This window comes from Ranitomeya imitator, chromosome 3, assembly GCF_032444005.1.
Source record: "Ranitomeya imitator isolate aRanImi1 chromosome 3, aRanImi1.pri, whole genome shotgun sequence".
Lineage (NCBI taxonomy): Eukaryota > Metazoa > Chordata > Amphibia > Anura > Dendrobatidae > Ranitomeya > Ranitomeya imitator.
In genome coordinates this window covers 824,788,630-824,804,593 of record NC_091284.1, presented here as the reverse complement: position 1 = coordinate 824,804,593, position 15,964 = coordinate 824,788,630, and the positions used below count along the sequence as shown (strand labels likewise).

The 15,964-nt window shown below is 46.7% G+C and overlaps 1 protein-coding gene across 2 annotated transcripts in view; it reads left to right on the top strand.

The window, feature by feature from the left end:
- Window positions 1-14,850, top strand: part of FCHSD2 (FCH and double SH3 domains 2) — a 179,653-nt gene extending 164,803 nt beyond the window's left edge. For both annotated transcript variants that reach the window (XM_069759415.1, XM_069759414.1), the window contains 7 exons: window positions 1,310-1,444; window positions 1,666-1,749; window positions 2,885-3,062; window positions 3,752-3,972; window positions 4,139-4,271; window positions 9,863-9,948; window positions 14,056-14,850. In XM_069759415.1, the coding sequence (XP_069615516.1) occupies window positions 1,310-1,444; window positions 1,666-1,749; window positions 2,885-3,062; window positions 3,752-3,972; window positions 4,139-4,271; window positions 9,863-9,948; window positions 14,056-14,139 (921 nt within the window). In that variant the 3' untranslated portion in view covers window positions 14,140-14,850. The remainder of the gene's footprint in view (window positions 1-1,309; window positions 1,445-1,665; window positions 1,750-2,884; window positions 3,063-3,751; window positions 3,973-4,138; window positions 4,272-9,862; window positions 9,949-14,055) is intronic.
- The last annotated feature ends 1,114 nt before the right edge of the window (window positions 14,851-15,964 follow it).

Sequence of the window (15,964 nt, the reverse complement as noted above, 5' to 3'; positions counted from 1 at the left end):
GGAGCATTTTTAGGCCCTGCTCTCAGGGGGTGTCTTGTTCGGTGGTCACTCATTTTAATGGTGGCACACAGCCAATAATAATGGATGCAGCATCATCCAGCGACTTTGAGGAGTCCCCTCAAATACATGCCCACCTTCCAACGTCATGGTCTCCGATGTCTCCCGATTCTTACTTCCACGATCCGTTTTACAATACTGTCGTTCTCGTTTGTGGCCCAGAGAAATGGGCGACTTTTGGACCCGGGTATGATGGCTGCCTTCCCCTTCCCCCATGTTATACAGGCTGCAGATTACCTCCCCATTTTCCAAATTTCTTCATTTGTGGTTTGCCCTTTTCACTTTTCCCAAAAATGTTGTGCTTTGCAGCAGCTGCATATTTCTGGGATTAGCACTAGAACCAACAGCAGTTGTGTGTCAGGTCTCCCGAGAATGTGAGAGTTTACAGCCAAGAGAAACCTTCCCCAAAAACATTGACAAAACATCTGCGAAAAGAGGAGCCGAGTTTTTAATTTTTGATTCTTTTTCTTAACTTTTAAGGTGGATCTTGGTCATCAGTGCTGACTGTCCATATGTATTTTTTTTTTTTTGACAGTCTGCAGATCATGTCGCCAAACATCGATGGTGGGATCAACAGATGGAAAAACGCTGAGCTTAGGTTGGAGGGGCTTGTCTTATAGAAGCGGTGAGGGAGGTCCTTGCCTCGGGTTGACACCCTTTTCTTCAATATGGTGTCTGTAGGATCTGGCCTTGAGGGTCAAACTGAAAATCTTTCTTATCGGGGATAAGAACGCGCTTGCTGACTGTTGGAGCCGCTTCACTTCCAAAACTTTTGGCCTCCATTTCAGTGGCCGACTCTATTCCTCTTGCTGTGAATGCTCGAATGGGCGCTGATGGCAAAGGGTTCTGTTTCAGCGGCACCTGGGAAATGTTCCTTCTTTTTCCAGGAGACCATGAGGTCCCTTTTTAATAAATCCCAACTTACAATGGTGAGGTTTCGTAACAATGCTCCATGCTGAACGTTTCCGCAGAGGTCATCAATCTGCCAAACACATAGCAGAGGTGAAGACCATAGATTAGGGGGTACAGTAGAGCACCCCATTACATCCTACTTCCGAGACCCGTGGATCCGAAGGACTTGCCAGATTATCTGAAGGTCAGAGGAATGGCGTCTTCTGTTTCTCTTTTTACATTCTCTTTGTAAAAATGCATAGACGTGGGGATCTGGATTATATTGAACGCTGAATTAAAGGAATGATATTTGTGTTTTTTTTTGTATCTGCTCCTGACTTCATTTTCTTCTTTTGCACAGGGGAACTCGGACCTGGACAGGGATGACGGCGAGGAGCTGGAGGACAGCATGGACGCCTTTGATGACAGCAGCTCCAGTCCTTCCGGAACGTTGAGGAATTACCCATTGACCTGTAAAGTCATCTACTCTTATCAGGTCTGTGCACTCACCAAGAAGCCACCTACATGTGGGCAAATCTCTGGGTACGGGCAGACTGTACGTGAACAGAGTTTCACAGCAGTTCGCGAAAAAAAAAAACAGATAAAATATTTATCGGTCACGTTGTGAAGATGGAGTCACGAGGGCGAGGATCGACCACGTCAGGAAACAAGGCAGATAAGCTCCTCGGTATAAAGACCTCTCCTCTCTGTCTACAGGCATCTCAGCCGGACGAGCTGACCATAGAGGAACATGAGATGCTCGAAGTGATAGAGGACGGAGATATGGAAGACTGGGTCAAGGTATTAGAGTTTTGGAATTTTTTATTTATTTATTTTTTTCTTTTAAAAGCAATTGTTGATTTGTTTGTTGTATTTGTAGAAGTTTTAGATCAAAGATTGACCATCTAAAATTAGAAAGACATGGCTCCTCTCCTCCAGAAATAGCACCACCCATGTCCACAGCTTCTTAAGTATAAATAAGATAAATGACCCCCTGACACCTTCTAGTGTCTTTATGGATTGCAGTGAAATTACCCAGGAATAATCTTTACCCGAGAGTTTCCAACCACCGTAGATGGTAGAGACTGGATCCAAGTCAGTAAAGTGATAATATATTGCTAGGACGGATCATAATGGTGCCCATCCAATATGTGAGAACCTCATTTATCCCTAGTGGACTATGTAGGGAAAGAAAAAGAATCTGGAAAAGAGATGCTATATATTCTCGGGATCCGTGGGGGTCCCAAAGGTGATGGCAATTCTTAGTAATATGTAATCACATAGAATTAGAAAACCACTTTATAATTATAAAATCTCTTCTCTCATTAACCAACATTATAACGACAGTGTTCACAATCTTGGGTAGCTGAAGTCACAGAGAAAACAAGTTGGACATCTTGTAATCCCTGTCCTCTTACCCCCAACCTGCCCAACCCACCAAAAAAAAGAAAAAACAAAGGCACTAGAAGTTTTGGCAGTAATTTTGGTTTGCCCCCTGCTGATCTCATTCTACTCTTTGAAATCCAAGACATTTGCTTCTTAATCCAGCTGTTGTGATTGTGTGCCCGCATTCTCCACCATTTGTTTGGTGACCTGCCTAGATTAAGCAGAGAAACTTTCATGGAACCTTCAAGCTACTTGTTGAAGAACCTTTCCTGGAATGTTTTTTTGGAAACATTGGTGTCAGATGGTGTAGAATAAAGCCCTTAGGTCCTAATTCCAAATGTTGGACTACGTAACCTACATCCATTGATGTGAACATTGCACCCACTTCTCTCAAGCTGGCGAGCTGTAGACTAGCTGCAGAAGTCTGTTGTGTATATGTCATTGGGTTGATGTAGGGAATCTTGCCTGTGAGCTTATTTTCTTATCAGTGTTTTGCCTGAGTTTTTTTTTTTATGTTTTTTTTTTTTGTCCCCTCTCTATCCCAAATCAGGCTAGAAATAAATCTGGGCAGGTTGGCTACGTCCCTGAAAAGTATCTTCAGTTTCCTACATCAAACAGCCTCCTGAGTATGCTGCAGTCTCTGGCCGCCTTAGACAACCGGTCTCACACGTCCAGTAATTCTAACGACGCGGAAATGGCATCTGGGAGCATGAACGGTGACACCAGCGGTAACTACGGCATCTGGCTAATCTTTAACATACCATTTCTTATAACTGTTTTTCTTCACAATGAAGGTGTAAAAAAAAAAAAAAAAATTAATACTATAACAGAGAGTCCCCATGGGTGAAAAGGGGGAGTTTATTACTTTCTTTTCACCCATGGAGCCTCTATGTATTGAGTCTCATTCCCTGACTTTCCTTCTTTGGGGGGTTTTGGCTTCTAAAATATTGCTCCACATGGACTTAAAATGTAAAGCGTTGTTGCTATCAAGCGTTAATTTAGGCAATATTATGGCTTCATGTATGGATGATCCAAAACGGGTTGAGCCTACTGTAATATTTTGAGACCTATCTATGCTACAGGAAATAGCAAAACATTAGATTTTCATGCTATAGGGCGCAACTTTATTTGTTGGTCATGCTACAGGAAACCCCCATCATGGCTTCCAGGATTAGAAGAACATTGCAACTACTTCTAAATAGAGCGCCACACTTGTCCACAGGTTGTGTCTGGTATTACAGCTCACCTCCATGAAGCCAGGCGGCAATGTCAGACCAAACCCATGAACAAATTTGTTACCATAATTGTAATTTGCACATTACATTTACAGCGATCATTTTATTCTTGAATTCCTATACAGTCTCTTAGTTATTTTTTAACTTTTTTTTTTTTTCTTCCATTTTTTCGGAATCCGCAGTATGTTTTGTGAAAGCACTTTACGATTACGATGGGCAAACGGAAGATGAGTTGTCGTTCCCTGAAGGAGCCATCATCCGAATCCTGAATAAGGAGAATCAGGACGATGACGGATTCTGGGAGGGCGAATTCAACGGCCGCATTGGCGTTTTCCCCTCTGTGCTGGTGGAGGAGCTGAGTGGGTCGGAGAATGGTGACACTCATTGGATCGAAGACATTCAGGTACGAGGGGAAAACCTAGTTCATTAATGTAAGGGATGTATCCATGTCCTGTTTACCAATGGGAACAACTATTGGTATATTTTGGTACACTTGTTTTTGTTTTGTAGCTATTTTTCAACATTTTTTCCTAATTAAAAAATTAAGTTAAAACCTTTTTCTACCACAGGTTTCCCCTTCCCCAAAGCCACAGAATTCTCTCCCACCACTTCCCCTCTATGACCAGCCCCCAACTAGCCCCATATTCAGCCCGGACAAGAGGAGCTCCCTATTTTTCCCTCGATCCCCTTCTTCTGTGACTGGTAAGGCCTTTTCTTCTATTTCAATTTACAAAACCAAGAATATGATTATATGTAATATAATATAATAAAATAAATAAATTTATATCTATCTCTATCTCTCTATCTACAGTATCTATCTATCTATTATCTATCTCTATCTATTTATATCTATATCTATCTCTATCTATATATATATATAATCAGTGGGTACGGAAAGTATTCAGACCCCTTTAAATTATTCAATTTTTGCACCATTGGGTTTAGGTCAGGGCTCTGGCTGGGCCGGTCAAGAATGGTCACAGAGTTGTTCTGAAGCCGCTCCTTTGTTATTTTAGCTGTGAGCTCAGGGTCATTGTCTTGTTGGAAGGTGAACCTTCGGCCAAGTCTGAAGTCCAGAGCACTCTGGAAGAGGTTTTCATCCAGGATATCTCTGTACTTGGCCGCATTCATGTTTCCTTCAATGACAACCAGTTGTCCTGTCCCTGCAGCTGCAAAACACCCCCATAGCATGATGCTGCCTCCACCATGCTTCACTGTTGGGATTGTATTGGGCAGGTGATGAGCAGTGCCTGCTTTTCTCCACACATACCGCAAAGGCTATGTGCACACGTTGCGGATTAGGCTTAGGAATTTCTGGTGCGGATTCTGCCTCTCCTGGCAGAAAACTCACCTGCGGATTTGTCGCGTTTTTGTGCAGTTCCGCAGCGTTTTTTGTTCGTTTTTGCTGCGGTTTTTTTCCCCCTGCGGTTTTCTATAATGGAATGGGTACAAAAACGCTGCAGATTCACTAAAAAGAAGTGACATGCTACTTCTTTTAAACCAAAGCATTTCCGCAGTGGATTTTCCGCAAAGTGTGCACTGCATTTTTTTTTCTCATTGATTTACATTGTACTGTAAATCAATTGCGGATCTGCAGCATTTCTGCACCTCAAAAAACGCTGCGGATCCGCAGAGAATCCGCAACGTGTGCACATACCCTTAGAATTATCACCAAAATGGTCTATCTTCATCTCCTCAGAGCAGAGAATCTTATTTCTCATAGTCTGGGAGTCCTTCATGTGTTTTTTAACAAACGCTATTGCGGCTTTCATATCTCTTGCACTGAGGAGAGGCTTCCATCAGGCCACTCTGCCATAAAGGCCCGTCTAGTGGAGGCTGCAGTGATAGGTGACTTTGTGAAACTTTCTCCCATCTCCCTACTGCATCTCTGGAGCTCAGCCACAGTGATCTTGGGGTTCTTCTTTACCTCTCACCAGGCTCTTCTCCCACGATTGCTCAGTTTGGTTGGACGGCCGGGTCTAGGAAGACTTCTGATGGTCCCAAACGTCTTCCATTTAAGGATTATGGAGGCCACTGTGCTCTTAGGAACCTTGAGTGCTGCAGAAATTCTGTGACCTTGGCCAGATCTGTGCCTTGCCACAATTCTGTCTCTGAGCTCCTTGGCCAGTTCCTTTGACCTCATGATTCTCATTTGCTCTGACATGCACTGTGAGCTGTGAGGTCTTATATAGACAGGTGTGCGCCTTTCCAAATCAAGTCCTATCAGTTTAGTTACACACAGCTGGCCTCCAATGAAGGAGTAGAACCATCTCAAGGAGGATCACAAGGAAATGGACAGCATGGGACTTATATATGAGTGTCTGAGCAAAGGGGCTGAAGACTTATGACCATGGGATATTTCAGTTGTAGAAATGTTTGAAAATTTAATTTAAAAAAATCTTTTTTTTTTTCAGTCTAGATGGGGTGCAGAGTGCACATTAATGAGAAAAAAATGAACTTTTTCGAATTTACCAAATGGCTGCAATGAACCAGTGAAAATTATAAAGGGGTCTGAATACTTTCCATACCCACAGTGTGTGTGTGTGTGTGTATGTATGTATATATGTATATAATATTCTAGCTATTGAACCCGTTCTACGCCCGGGTGGCGAGCATTTATATTGGTATATGGTCTCCATCCTGTCATGTGCTGCTCCATCCTGCGCCCCCATCCTGTCATGTGCTGCTCCATCCTGCGCCCCCATCCTGTCATGTGCTGCTCCCATCCTGCGCCCCCATCCTGTCATGTGCTGCTCCATCCTGCGCCCCCATCCTGTCATGTGCTGCTCCCATCCTGCGCCCCCATTCTGACATGTGCTGCTCCCATCGTGCTCCCCCATCCTGTCATGTGCTGCTCCATCCTGCGTCCCCATCCTGTTATGTGCTGCACCCATCCTGCGCCCCCATCCTGTCATGTGCTGCTCCATCCTGCGTCCCCATCCTGTCATGTGCTGCTCCCATCCTGCGCCACCATTCTGACATGTGCTGCTCCCATCGTGCTCCCCCATCCTGTCATGTGCTGCTCCATCCTGTGTCCCCATCCTGTCATGAGCTGCTCCATCCTGCATCCCCATCATGTCATGTGCTGCTTCATCCTGCGTCCCTATCCTGTCATGTGCTACTCCATCCTGCGTCCCCATCCTGTTATGTGCTGCACCCATCCTGCGCCCCCAATCCTGTCATGTGCTGCTCCATCCTGCGTCCCCATCCTGTCATGTGCTGCTCCCATCCTGCGTCCCCGTTCTGTCATGTGCTGCCCTATTCTGTCATGTGCTGCTCCCATCCTGCGCCCTCATTCTGTCATGTGCTGCTCCCATCCTGTGCCCCCGTTCTGTCATGTGCTGCTCCTATCCTGCGCCCCCGTTCTGTCATGTGCTGCTCCCATCCTGCGCCCCCGTTCTGTCATGTTCTGCTCCCATCCTGCGTCCCCGTTCTGTCATGTGCTGCTCCCATCCTGCGCCCCCGTTCTGTCATGTTCTGCTCCCATCCTGCGCCCCCGTTCTGTCATGTGCTGCTCCCATCCTGCGTCCCCGTTCTGTCATGTGCTGCTGCCATCCTGCACCCCCGTTCTGTCATGTGCTGCCCTATTCTGTCATGTGCTGCTCCCATCCTGCGCCCCCATTCTGTCATGTGCTGCTCCCATCCTGTGCCCCCGTTCTGTCATGTGCTGCACCCATACTGTGCCCCCGTTCTGTCATGTGCTGCTCCCATACTGCGCCCCCGTTCTGTCATGTGCTGCTCCCATCCTGCGCCCCCGTTCTGTCATGTTCTGCTCCCATCCTGACATGCCCCCGTTCTGTCATGTGCTGCTCCCATCCTGCGCCCCCATTCTGTCATGTGCTGCTCCCATCCTGCGCCCCCGTTCTGTCATGTTCTGCTCCCATCCTGCGTCCCCGTTCTGTCATGTGCTGCTCCCATCCTGCGCCCCCGTTCTGTCATGTTCTGCTCCCATCCTGCGTCCCCGTTCTGTCATGTGCTGCTCCCATCCTGCGCCCCCGTTCTGTCATGTGCTGCTCCCATCCTGCGCCCCCGTTCTGTCATGTTCTGCTCCCATCCTGCGTCCCCGTTCTGTCATGTGCTGCTCCCATCCTGCGCCCCCGTTCTGTCATGTGCTGCTCCCATCCTGCGCCCCCGTTCTGTCATGTTCTGCTCCCATCCTGCGCCCCCGTTCTGTCATGTGCTGCTCCCATCCTGCGTCCCCGTTCTGTTATGTGCTGCTGCCATCCTGCACCCCCGTTCTGTCATGTGCTGCCCTATTCTGTCATGTGCTGCTCCCATCCTGCGCCCCCATTCTGTCATGTGCTGCTCCCATCCTGTGCCCCCGTTCTGTCATGTGCTGCACCCATACTGTGCCCCCGTTCTGTCATGTGCTGCTCCCATACTGCGCCCCCGTTCTGTCATGTGCTGCTCCCATCCTGCGCCCCCGTTCTGTCATGTTCTGCTCCCATCCTGACATGCCCCCGTTCTGTCATGTGCTGCTCCCATCCTGCGCCCCCATTCTGTCATGTGCTGCTCCCATCCTGACATGCCCCCGTTCTGTCATGTGCTGCTCCCATCCTGTGCCCCCGTTCTGTCATGTGCTGCACCCATACTGTGCCCCCGTTCTGTCATGTGCTGCTCCCATACTGCGCCCCCGTTCTGTCATGTGCTGCTCCCATCCTGCGCCCCCGTTCTGTCATGTTCTGCTCCCATCCTGACATGCCCCCGTTCTGTCATGTGCTGCTCCCATCCTGACATGCCCCCGTTCTGTCATGTGCTGCTCCCATCCTGCGCCACCGTTCTGTAATTTGCTGCTCCCATCCATATGCCCCATACGCTGCTCCATAAAGGTTTAGGGCCCCCATAACATGCTCCATAGTATATGCCCCCGTACACTGCTCCATTATGGTTGATGACCCCATAAGATGCTCCATAGTATATGCCCCGTATGCTGCTGCGATATATGAAAAAACAAAAAATACCATACTCGCCTATCGTCGCTGGGCGCCGAGTGCTGGGGGGCCTGAGCAGGCGGGGACACCGGCGCGCTGTGGGGGTCAGGTGCCGGAGTCGCCGCTAGCTCAGGCCCCCGACACTTGCTATATTCACCTGTCTGTCCCGTTCCAGCGCTGCACGCCGCTCCGTGTTCCGGGTCCTCTGGCTGTGACTGTTCAGTCAGAGGGGGGCGCGCATTAAGCGCGTCATCGCGCCCTCTGAACTGTGAACGTCACAGGCAGAGGACCCGGAACACGGAGCAGCACGCAGCGCTGGATCAGGGCCAGGTGAATATAGCTCATACTCACCCTCCTGGCGCGTCCCTGGTATTCGTTGGAGATCGCGGTGTGCGTTCAGTGCTTACGCATACCGCGATCTCCTGGGAGCGTCACTCTGTGGGGGCCAGACTGCGCCGGCGCTTGCGCAGTCTATAAAGGCTTCGGACAGAGTGACGCTCCCAGCGTTATATTATAGATAGTATAGTGTCACTGTATATACATGAAACTATATACCGTATATATACATGTGTGTGCACTTAATAACTTCCATTTTACTTTTTAACATATTTACTTTTATTACTTAGTCATGGCCAAAAGTATTGACACCCCTGCAATTCTATCAGATAATACTCAGTTTCTTCCTGAAAATGATTGCAAACACAAATTAAATGAAGATAATAACAAATAATTTGTGTTTGCAATCATTTTCAGGAAGAAAACTGAGTATTATCTGACAGAATTGCAGGGGTGTGAATACTTTTGGCCATGACTGTATATAATTTTTTTTTTACTTTTTTATTTGTTTTTATGTAAAAAAAAATTAAAGCTTTTTTACACTTTTTTTTAATTCTTTTTTTTTTCATTTAATGTGATGTAATGTCGTGAAATATCTCCTAGGGAAGGATTTTTGGTAAAGCAATCCTTGTTGTGTATTGTACGAAATTGGAAGTCAAAAGTTACTTCTGAATGATAAATACGTTTAATGTATTTACTCACTCTGGGGCTATGTGGTCTGGTGCCAAAATGTTTGGTCCATAGACAGACCCCATCCACCCTAGATAGAGGCGGGAGGCCTGTAATGATACATCCAGAGAAATCCCCAAATATTTATATTTTTCCAATATGTGACCTAAAAATGGAGAAGATTTTTTTTTTCTGTGTATGTTTGATTCATATGCAAAAAATATGAATCAAACTCAAGAACCTATCCCTCTTGCAAAACGCAAGGAATTCTCTCTATTTTAGGGACTTGGGTTTTTTTGAATTTTTCTCCAAATTCGTTTTATTTTTCTCTAAACTTTTTTTTTTTTTTCCCTCCAGAAAATAATCTAAATCTAGAATCGCCATCCGCATCGCTCCCGCCCCCGCGGATCCCCACTGATGGCTACAAGAGCAAGTTACGACCGGTAAAAACTTTTTTCTCTTCAGTTAAATTTTAAAAATGTTTATTTTTCAAATTCAAATATTGAAAGTTCTAAATTGCCGGGTGTAAATAAGAAGGGTGAGACTGTCAGGTGTAAATAAGAAGGGGGAGACTGTCGGGTGTTAATAAGGAGGGCGAGACTGTCGGGTGTAAATAAGAAGGGTGAGACTGCTGGGTGTAAATAAGGGTGAGACTGTCGGGTGTAAATAAGAAGGGGGAGACTGCTGGGTGTAAATAAGAAGGGTGAGACTGTCGGGTGTAAATAAGAAGGGGGAGACTGTCGGGTGTTAATAAGAAGGGCGAGACTGTCGGGTGTTAATAAGGAGGGCGAGACTGTCGGGTGTAAATAAGGAGGGCGAGACAGTCGGGTGTAAATAAGGAGGGGGAGACTGCCGGGTGTAAATAAGAAGGGGGAGACTGTCGGGTGTTAATAAGGAGGGCGAGACTGTCAGGTGTAAATAAGGAGGGCGAGACAGTCGGGTGTAAATAAGGAGGGGGAGACTGCCGGGTGTAAATAAGAAGGGTGAGACTGTCGGGTGTAAATAAGAAGGGGGAGACTGTCGGGTGTAAATAAGAAGGGTGAGACTGCCGGGTGTAAATAAGAAGGGTGAGACTGCCGGGTGTAAATAAGGAGGCGGAGACTGTCGGGTGTAAATAAGGAGGCGGAGACTGCTGGGTGTAAATAAGGAGGGGGAGACTGCTGGGTGTAAATAAGGATGGGGGAGACTGCCGGGTGTAAATAAGGAGGGGGAGACTGCTGGGTGTAAATAAGGAGGGGGAGACTGCCGGGTGTAAATAAGGAGGCGGAGACTGCCGGGTGTAAATAAGGAGGCGGAGACTGCCGGGTGTAAATAAGGAGGCGGAGACTGCCGGGTGTAAATAAGGAGGCGGAGACTGCCGGGTGTAAATAAGGAGGCGGAGACTGCCGGGTGTAAATAAGGAGGCGGAGACTGCTGGGTGTAAATAAGGAGGGGGAGACTGTCGGGTGTAAATAAGGAGGCGGAGACTGCCGGGTGTAAATAAGGAGGCGGAGACTGTCGGGTTTAAATAAGGAGGGGGAGACTGCCGGGTGTAAATAAGGAGGCGGAGACTGTCGGGTGTTAATAAGGAGGGGGAGACTGCTGGGTGTAAATAAGGAGGGGGAGACTGCCGGGTGTAAATAAGGAGGGGGAGACTGCCGGGTGTAAATAAGGAGGGGGAGACTGTCGGGTGTTAAGGAGGGGGAGACTGCCGGGTGTAAATAAGGAGGGGGAGACTGCTGGGTGTAAATAAGGAGGGGGAGACTGTCGGGTGTAAATAAGGAGGCGGAGACTGCCGGGTGTAAATAAGGAGGCGGAGACTGTCGGGTTTAAATAAGGAGGGGGAGACTGCCGGGTGTAAATAAGAAGGGTGAGACTGCCGGGTGTAAATAAGGAGGCGGAGACTGTCGGGTTTAAATAAGGAGGGGGAGACTGCCGGGTGTAAATAAGAAGGGTGAGACTGCCGGGTGTAAATAAGAAGGGTGAGACTGTCGGGTGTAAATAAGGAGGGTGAGACTGTCGGGTGTAAATAAGGAGGGTGAGACAGTCGGGTGTAAATAAGGAGGGGGAGACTGCCGGGTGTAAATAAGAAGGGTGAGACTGTCGGGTGTAAATAAGAAGGGTGAGACTGCCGGGTGTAAATAAGAAGGGTGAGACTGCCGGGTGTAAATAAGAAGGGTGAGACTGCCGGGTGTAAATAAGAAGGGTGAGACTGCCGGGTGTAAATAAGAAGGGTGAGACTGCCGGGTGTAAATAAGAAGGGTGAGACTGCCGGGTGTAAATAAGGAGGGGGAGACTGTCGGGTGTAAATAAGGAGGGTGAGACTGCCGGGTGTAAATAAGAAGGGTGAGACTGCCGGGTGTAAATAAGAAGGGTGAGACTGTCGGGTGTAAATAAGGAGGGTGAGACTGTCGGGTGTAAATAAGGAGGGTGAGACTGTCGGGTGTAAATAAGGAGGGGGAGACTGCCGGGTGTAAATAAGGAGGGGGAGACTGCCGGGTGTAAATAAGGAGGGGGAGACTGCCGGGTGTAAATAAGGAGGGGGAGACTGCCGGGTGTAAATAAGGAGGGGGAGACTGCCGGGTGTAAATAAGGAGTGGGAGACTGCCGGGTGTAAATAAGGAGGGGGAGACTGCCGGGTGTAAATAAGGAGGCGGAGACTGTCGGGTGTAAATAAGGAGGCGGAGACTGCTGGGTGTAAATAAGGAGGGGGAGACTGCTGGGTGTAAATAAGGATGGGGGAGACTGCCGGGTGTAAATAAGGAGGGGGAGACTGCTGGGTGTAAATAAGGAGGGGGAGACTGCCGGGTGTAAATAAGGAGGCGGAGACTGCCGGGTGTAAATAAGGAGGCGGAGACTGCCGGGTGTAAATAAGGAGGCGGAGACTGCCGGGTGTAAATAAGGAGGCGGAGACTGCCGGGTGTAAATAAGGAGGCGGAGACTGCCGGGTGTAAATAAGGAGGCGGAGACTGCTGGGTGTAAATAAGGAGGGGGAGACTGTCGGGTGTAAATAAGGAGGCGGAGACTGCCGGGTGTAAATAAGGAGGCGGAGACTGTCGGGTTTAAATAAGGAGGGGGAGACTGCCGGGTGTAAATAAGGAGGCGGAGACTGTCGGGTGTTAATAAGGAGGGGGAGACTGCTGGGTGTAAATAAGGAGGGGGAGACTGCCGGGTGTAAATAAGGAGGGGGAGACTGCCGGGTGTAAATAAGGAGGGGGAGACTGTCGGGTGTTAAGGAGGGGGAGACTGCCGGGTGTAAATAAGGAGGGGGAGACTGCCGTGTGTAAATAAGGAGGCGGACACTGTCGGGTGTAAATAAGGAGGCGGAGACTGTCGGGTGTAAATAAGGAGGGGGAGACTGCTGGGTGTAAATAAGGATGGGGGAGACTGTCGGGTGTAAATAAGGAGGGGGAGACTTCCGGGTGTTAATAAGGAGGGGGAGACTGCCGGGTGTAAATAAGGAGGGGGAGACTGCCGGGTGTAAATAAGAAGGGTGAGACTGCCGGGTGTAAATAAGAAGGGTGAGACTGTCGGGTGTAAATAAGGAGGGTGAGACTGTCGGGTGTAAATAAGGAGGGTGAGACTGTCGGGTGTAAATAAGGAGGGGGAGACTGCCGGGTGTAAATAAGGAGGGGGAGACTGCCGGGTGTAAATAAGGAGGGGGAGACTGCTGGGTGTAAATAAGGAGTGGGAGACTGCCGGGTGTAAATAAGGAGGGGGAGACTGCCGGGTGTAAATAAGGAGGGGGAGACTGCTGGGTGTAAATAAGGAGGTGGAGACTGTCGGGTGTAAATAAGGAGGGGGAGACTGTCGGGTGTAAATAAGGAGGGGGAGACTGTCGGGTGTAAATAAGGAGGGGGAGACTGTCGGGTGTAAATAAGGAGGGGGAGACTGCTGGGTGTAAATAAGGAGGGGGAGACTGCCGGGTGTAAATAAGGAGGGGGAGACTGCCGGGTGTAAATAAGGAGGCGGAGACTGTCGGGTGTTAATAAGGAGGGGGAGACTGTCGGGTGTAAATAAGGAGGCGGAGACTGCCGGGTGTAAATAAGGAGGCGGAGACTGTCGGGTTTAAATAAGGAGGGGGAGACTGCCGGGTGTAAATAAGGAGGCGGAGACTGTCGGGTGTTAATAAGGAGGGGGAGACTGCCGGGTGTAAATAAGGAGGCGGACACTGTCGGGTGTAAATAAGGAGGCGGAGACTGTCGGGTGTAAATAAGGAGGGGGAGACTGCTGGGTGTAAATAAGGATGGGGGAGACTGTCGGGTGTAAATAAGGAGGGGGAGACTGCCGGGTGTTAATAAGGAGGGGGAGACTGCCGGGTGTAAATAAGGAGGCGGACACTGTCGGGTGTAAATAAGGAGGGGGAGACTGTCGGGTGTAAATAAGGAGGGGGAGACTGCTGGGTGTAAATAAGGAGGGGGAGACTGCCGGGTGTAAATAAGGAGGGGGAGACTGCTGGGTGTAAATAAGGAGGGGGAGACTGCCGGGTGTAAATAAGGAGGGGGAGACTGCCGGGTGTAAATAAGGAGGGGAGGGACCGTTTATTTCTAATTAGTCACTTTTTTTTTCAGGTGCGGGCAGCTCCACCTCCCCCTACGCAGGCTCACCGGCGCCCCCCAGAGAAGGCAGAAGATGTGGAAATTACGTTGGTTTAACAACGGCCTCCAGCTTCTCTGCTGCAGTCTTGGTCCAAATGAGTCATTTGGTCCCTAAACTTTTCTGCACCTTGTGCATATCCGGTCCCGGGAGGATGGGAGACAAAGAGACGCAACAGATCTGGGACATTTCGTGCCTTTTTTTTTTTTTTTTTTTTTTCAAATTGCTGTTTTAATGATTGCACCTCGGCCTCCGTTATCAGACAATAATTGGGGTCTAACGTGCAACCGATTGTGGGAAGGATCGCAGCGTTCAGTGCAGAACGTCCGCCCAGAGGAGGAAAGAGGACGTCCAGCCGCAGCATTAACACTCACATTTTTGGGGGGTTATTTATTTTTTACATGCTGGATTGTAGAATTACAGCAGCATTTTTTTTTGTTAGGCCATTACTGATTTGCTGCAGATTTTTGTTGCTGTTTTCAAAACCTGCATCTTGGCATGACGGGAAAAAAAAGTCAGCAGGTTGTGGATTTTCATCAGCGTCATCCTGCTGTGCGAAAGCGTTTTATTCTGTTCAATGTTCGGTGTCAAATCCACCGTGAACTTCTTTGTAATTGAATTTATTTTCTGTATATATGTGTCTATATTTTTAGCCACTATATTAGTTCCTTCTTGTTTTACCCATTTGCATCTCTGAATAATAGTAAGGCTAACAAAGAAGAAAACCACACGCTAATATATATGTATGTAAGTGTGTGTGTGTATATATATATATATATATATATATATATATATATATATATATATATATATAATGTGCATATGTATGTATGTGTGTGTGTATATATATATATAGTGAATGTATCGTAACATTTCAAGATCATTTTTGTTATAGATTTGCTTTATTCAGGGATGCAATGAGTAAGGCAAAAGAAAAAACTAGAAAAGTAGCTAAAAATATACATACTTTTAGTATTTTTCCCTGTTCATCAGAATTATGATTTTTTTTTTTTATGTTTCAAGGATTCTAATGAATAGGGGAAAAAAGCAAAAGTGTTTACAATTCTTACTACTCTTTTATTTATTATTTTTCCCTTTCTGCATCCCTGAACATTTCCAAAGCTAAAAAAAAATCTGCATAAAAAATAATTTTAAGTATATTTAAAATATGTATATATGTAATATATAGTGTGTGAGATTATATATATATATATATATATATATATATACATACATATATATATATATTTATTTACATAATGCATCCACATACATGTGTGCGTAATAAATATATATATATATATATATATATATATATATATATATATTCTATATAAACAACAAAACAGGAACAGGATCAATATTACCGCAATCGTGGTGCAAAGCTTTCCAAACCAATGGTCCAATGGCTTCAATTATAAGAGTAAAAAAGTAAAAAAAAAAAAAAATATATATATATATATATATATATATATATATATATTACACGCACTCAGTATGATTATATATATATATATATATATATATATATATATATATATATAATTTTTTTTTATTTTATTTAAAGATGCTTAGATAATTTTTTCATGTATATGCTTTTGTTTTAGCTTTAGAAATCTATAGTTTTCATCGTGATTTTTTTTTTCCCTTACTCATGGAGTCTGACAAGCTTCTCCTCCACCTTGGATTGACCCTTAGAATGACCCTTTAATTCCAGTGATGACGTCTGCCCATTGGGCGGGCGTGCTGCCACCGCTGCGATCGATCCCCGCAGTTTCGGGAGGTACCTCCCAGCTTCCCGCGCCGAGGCTCCTGGAAACTCCTCGTATAAAATCCTCCTATCATATGTGTTAGTACAGTATATTACTGTGTTCATAGGAATGT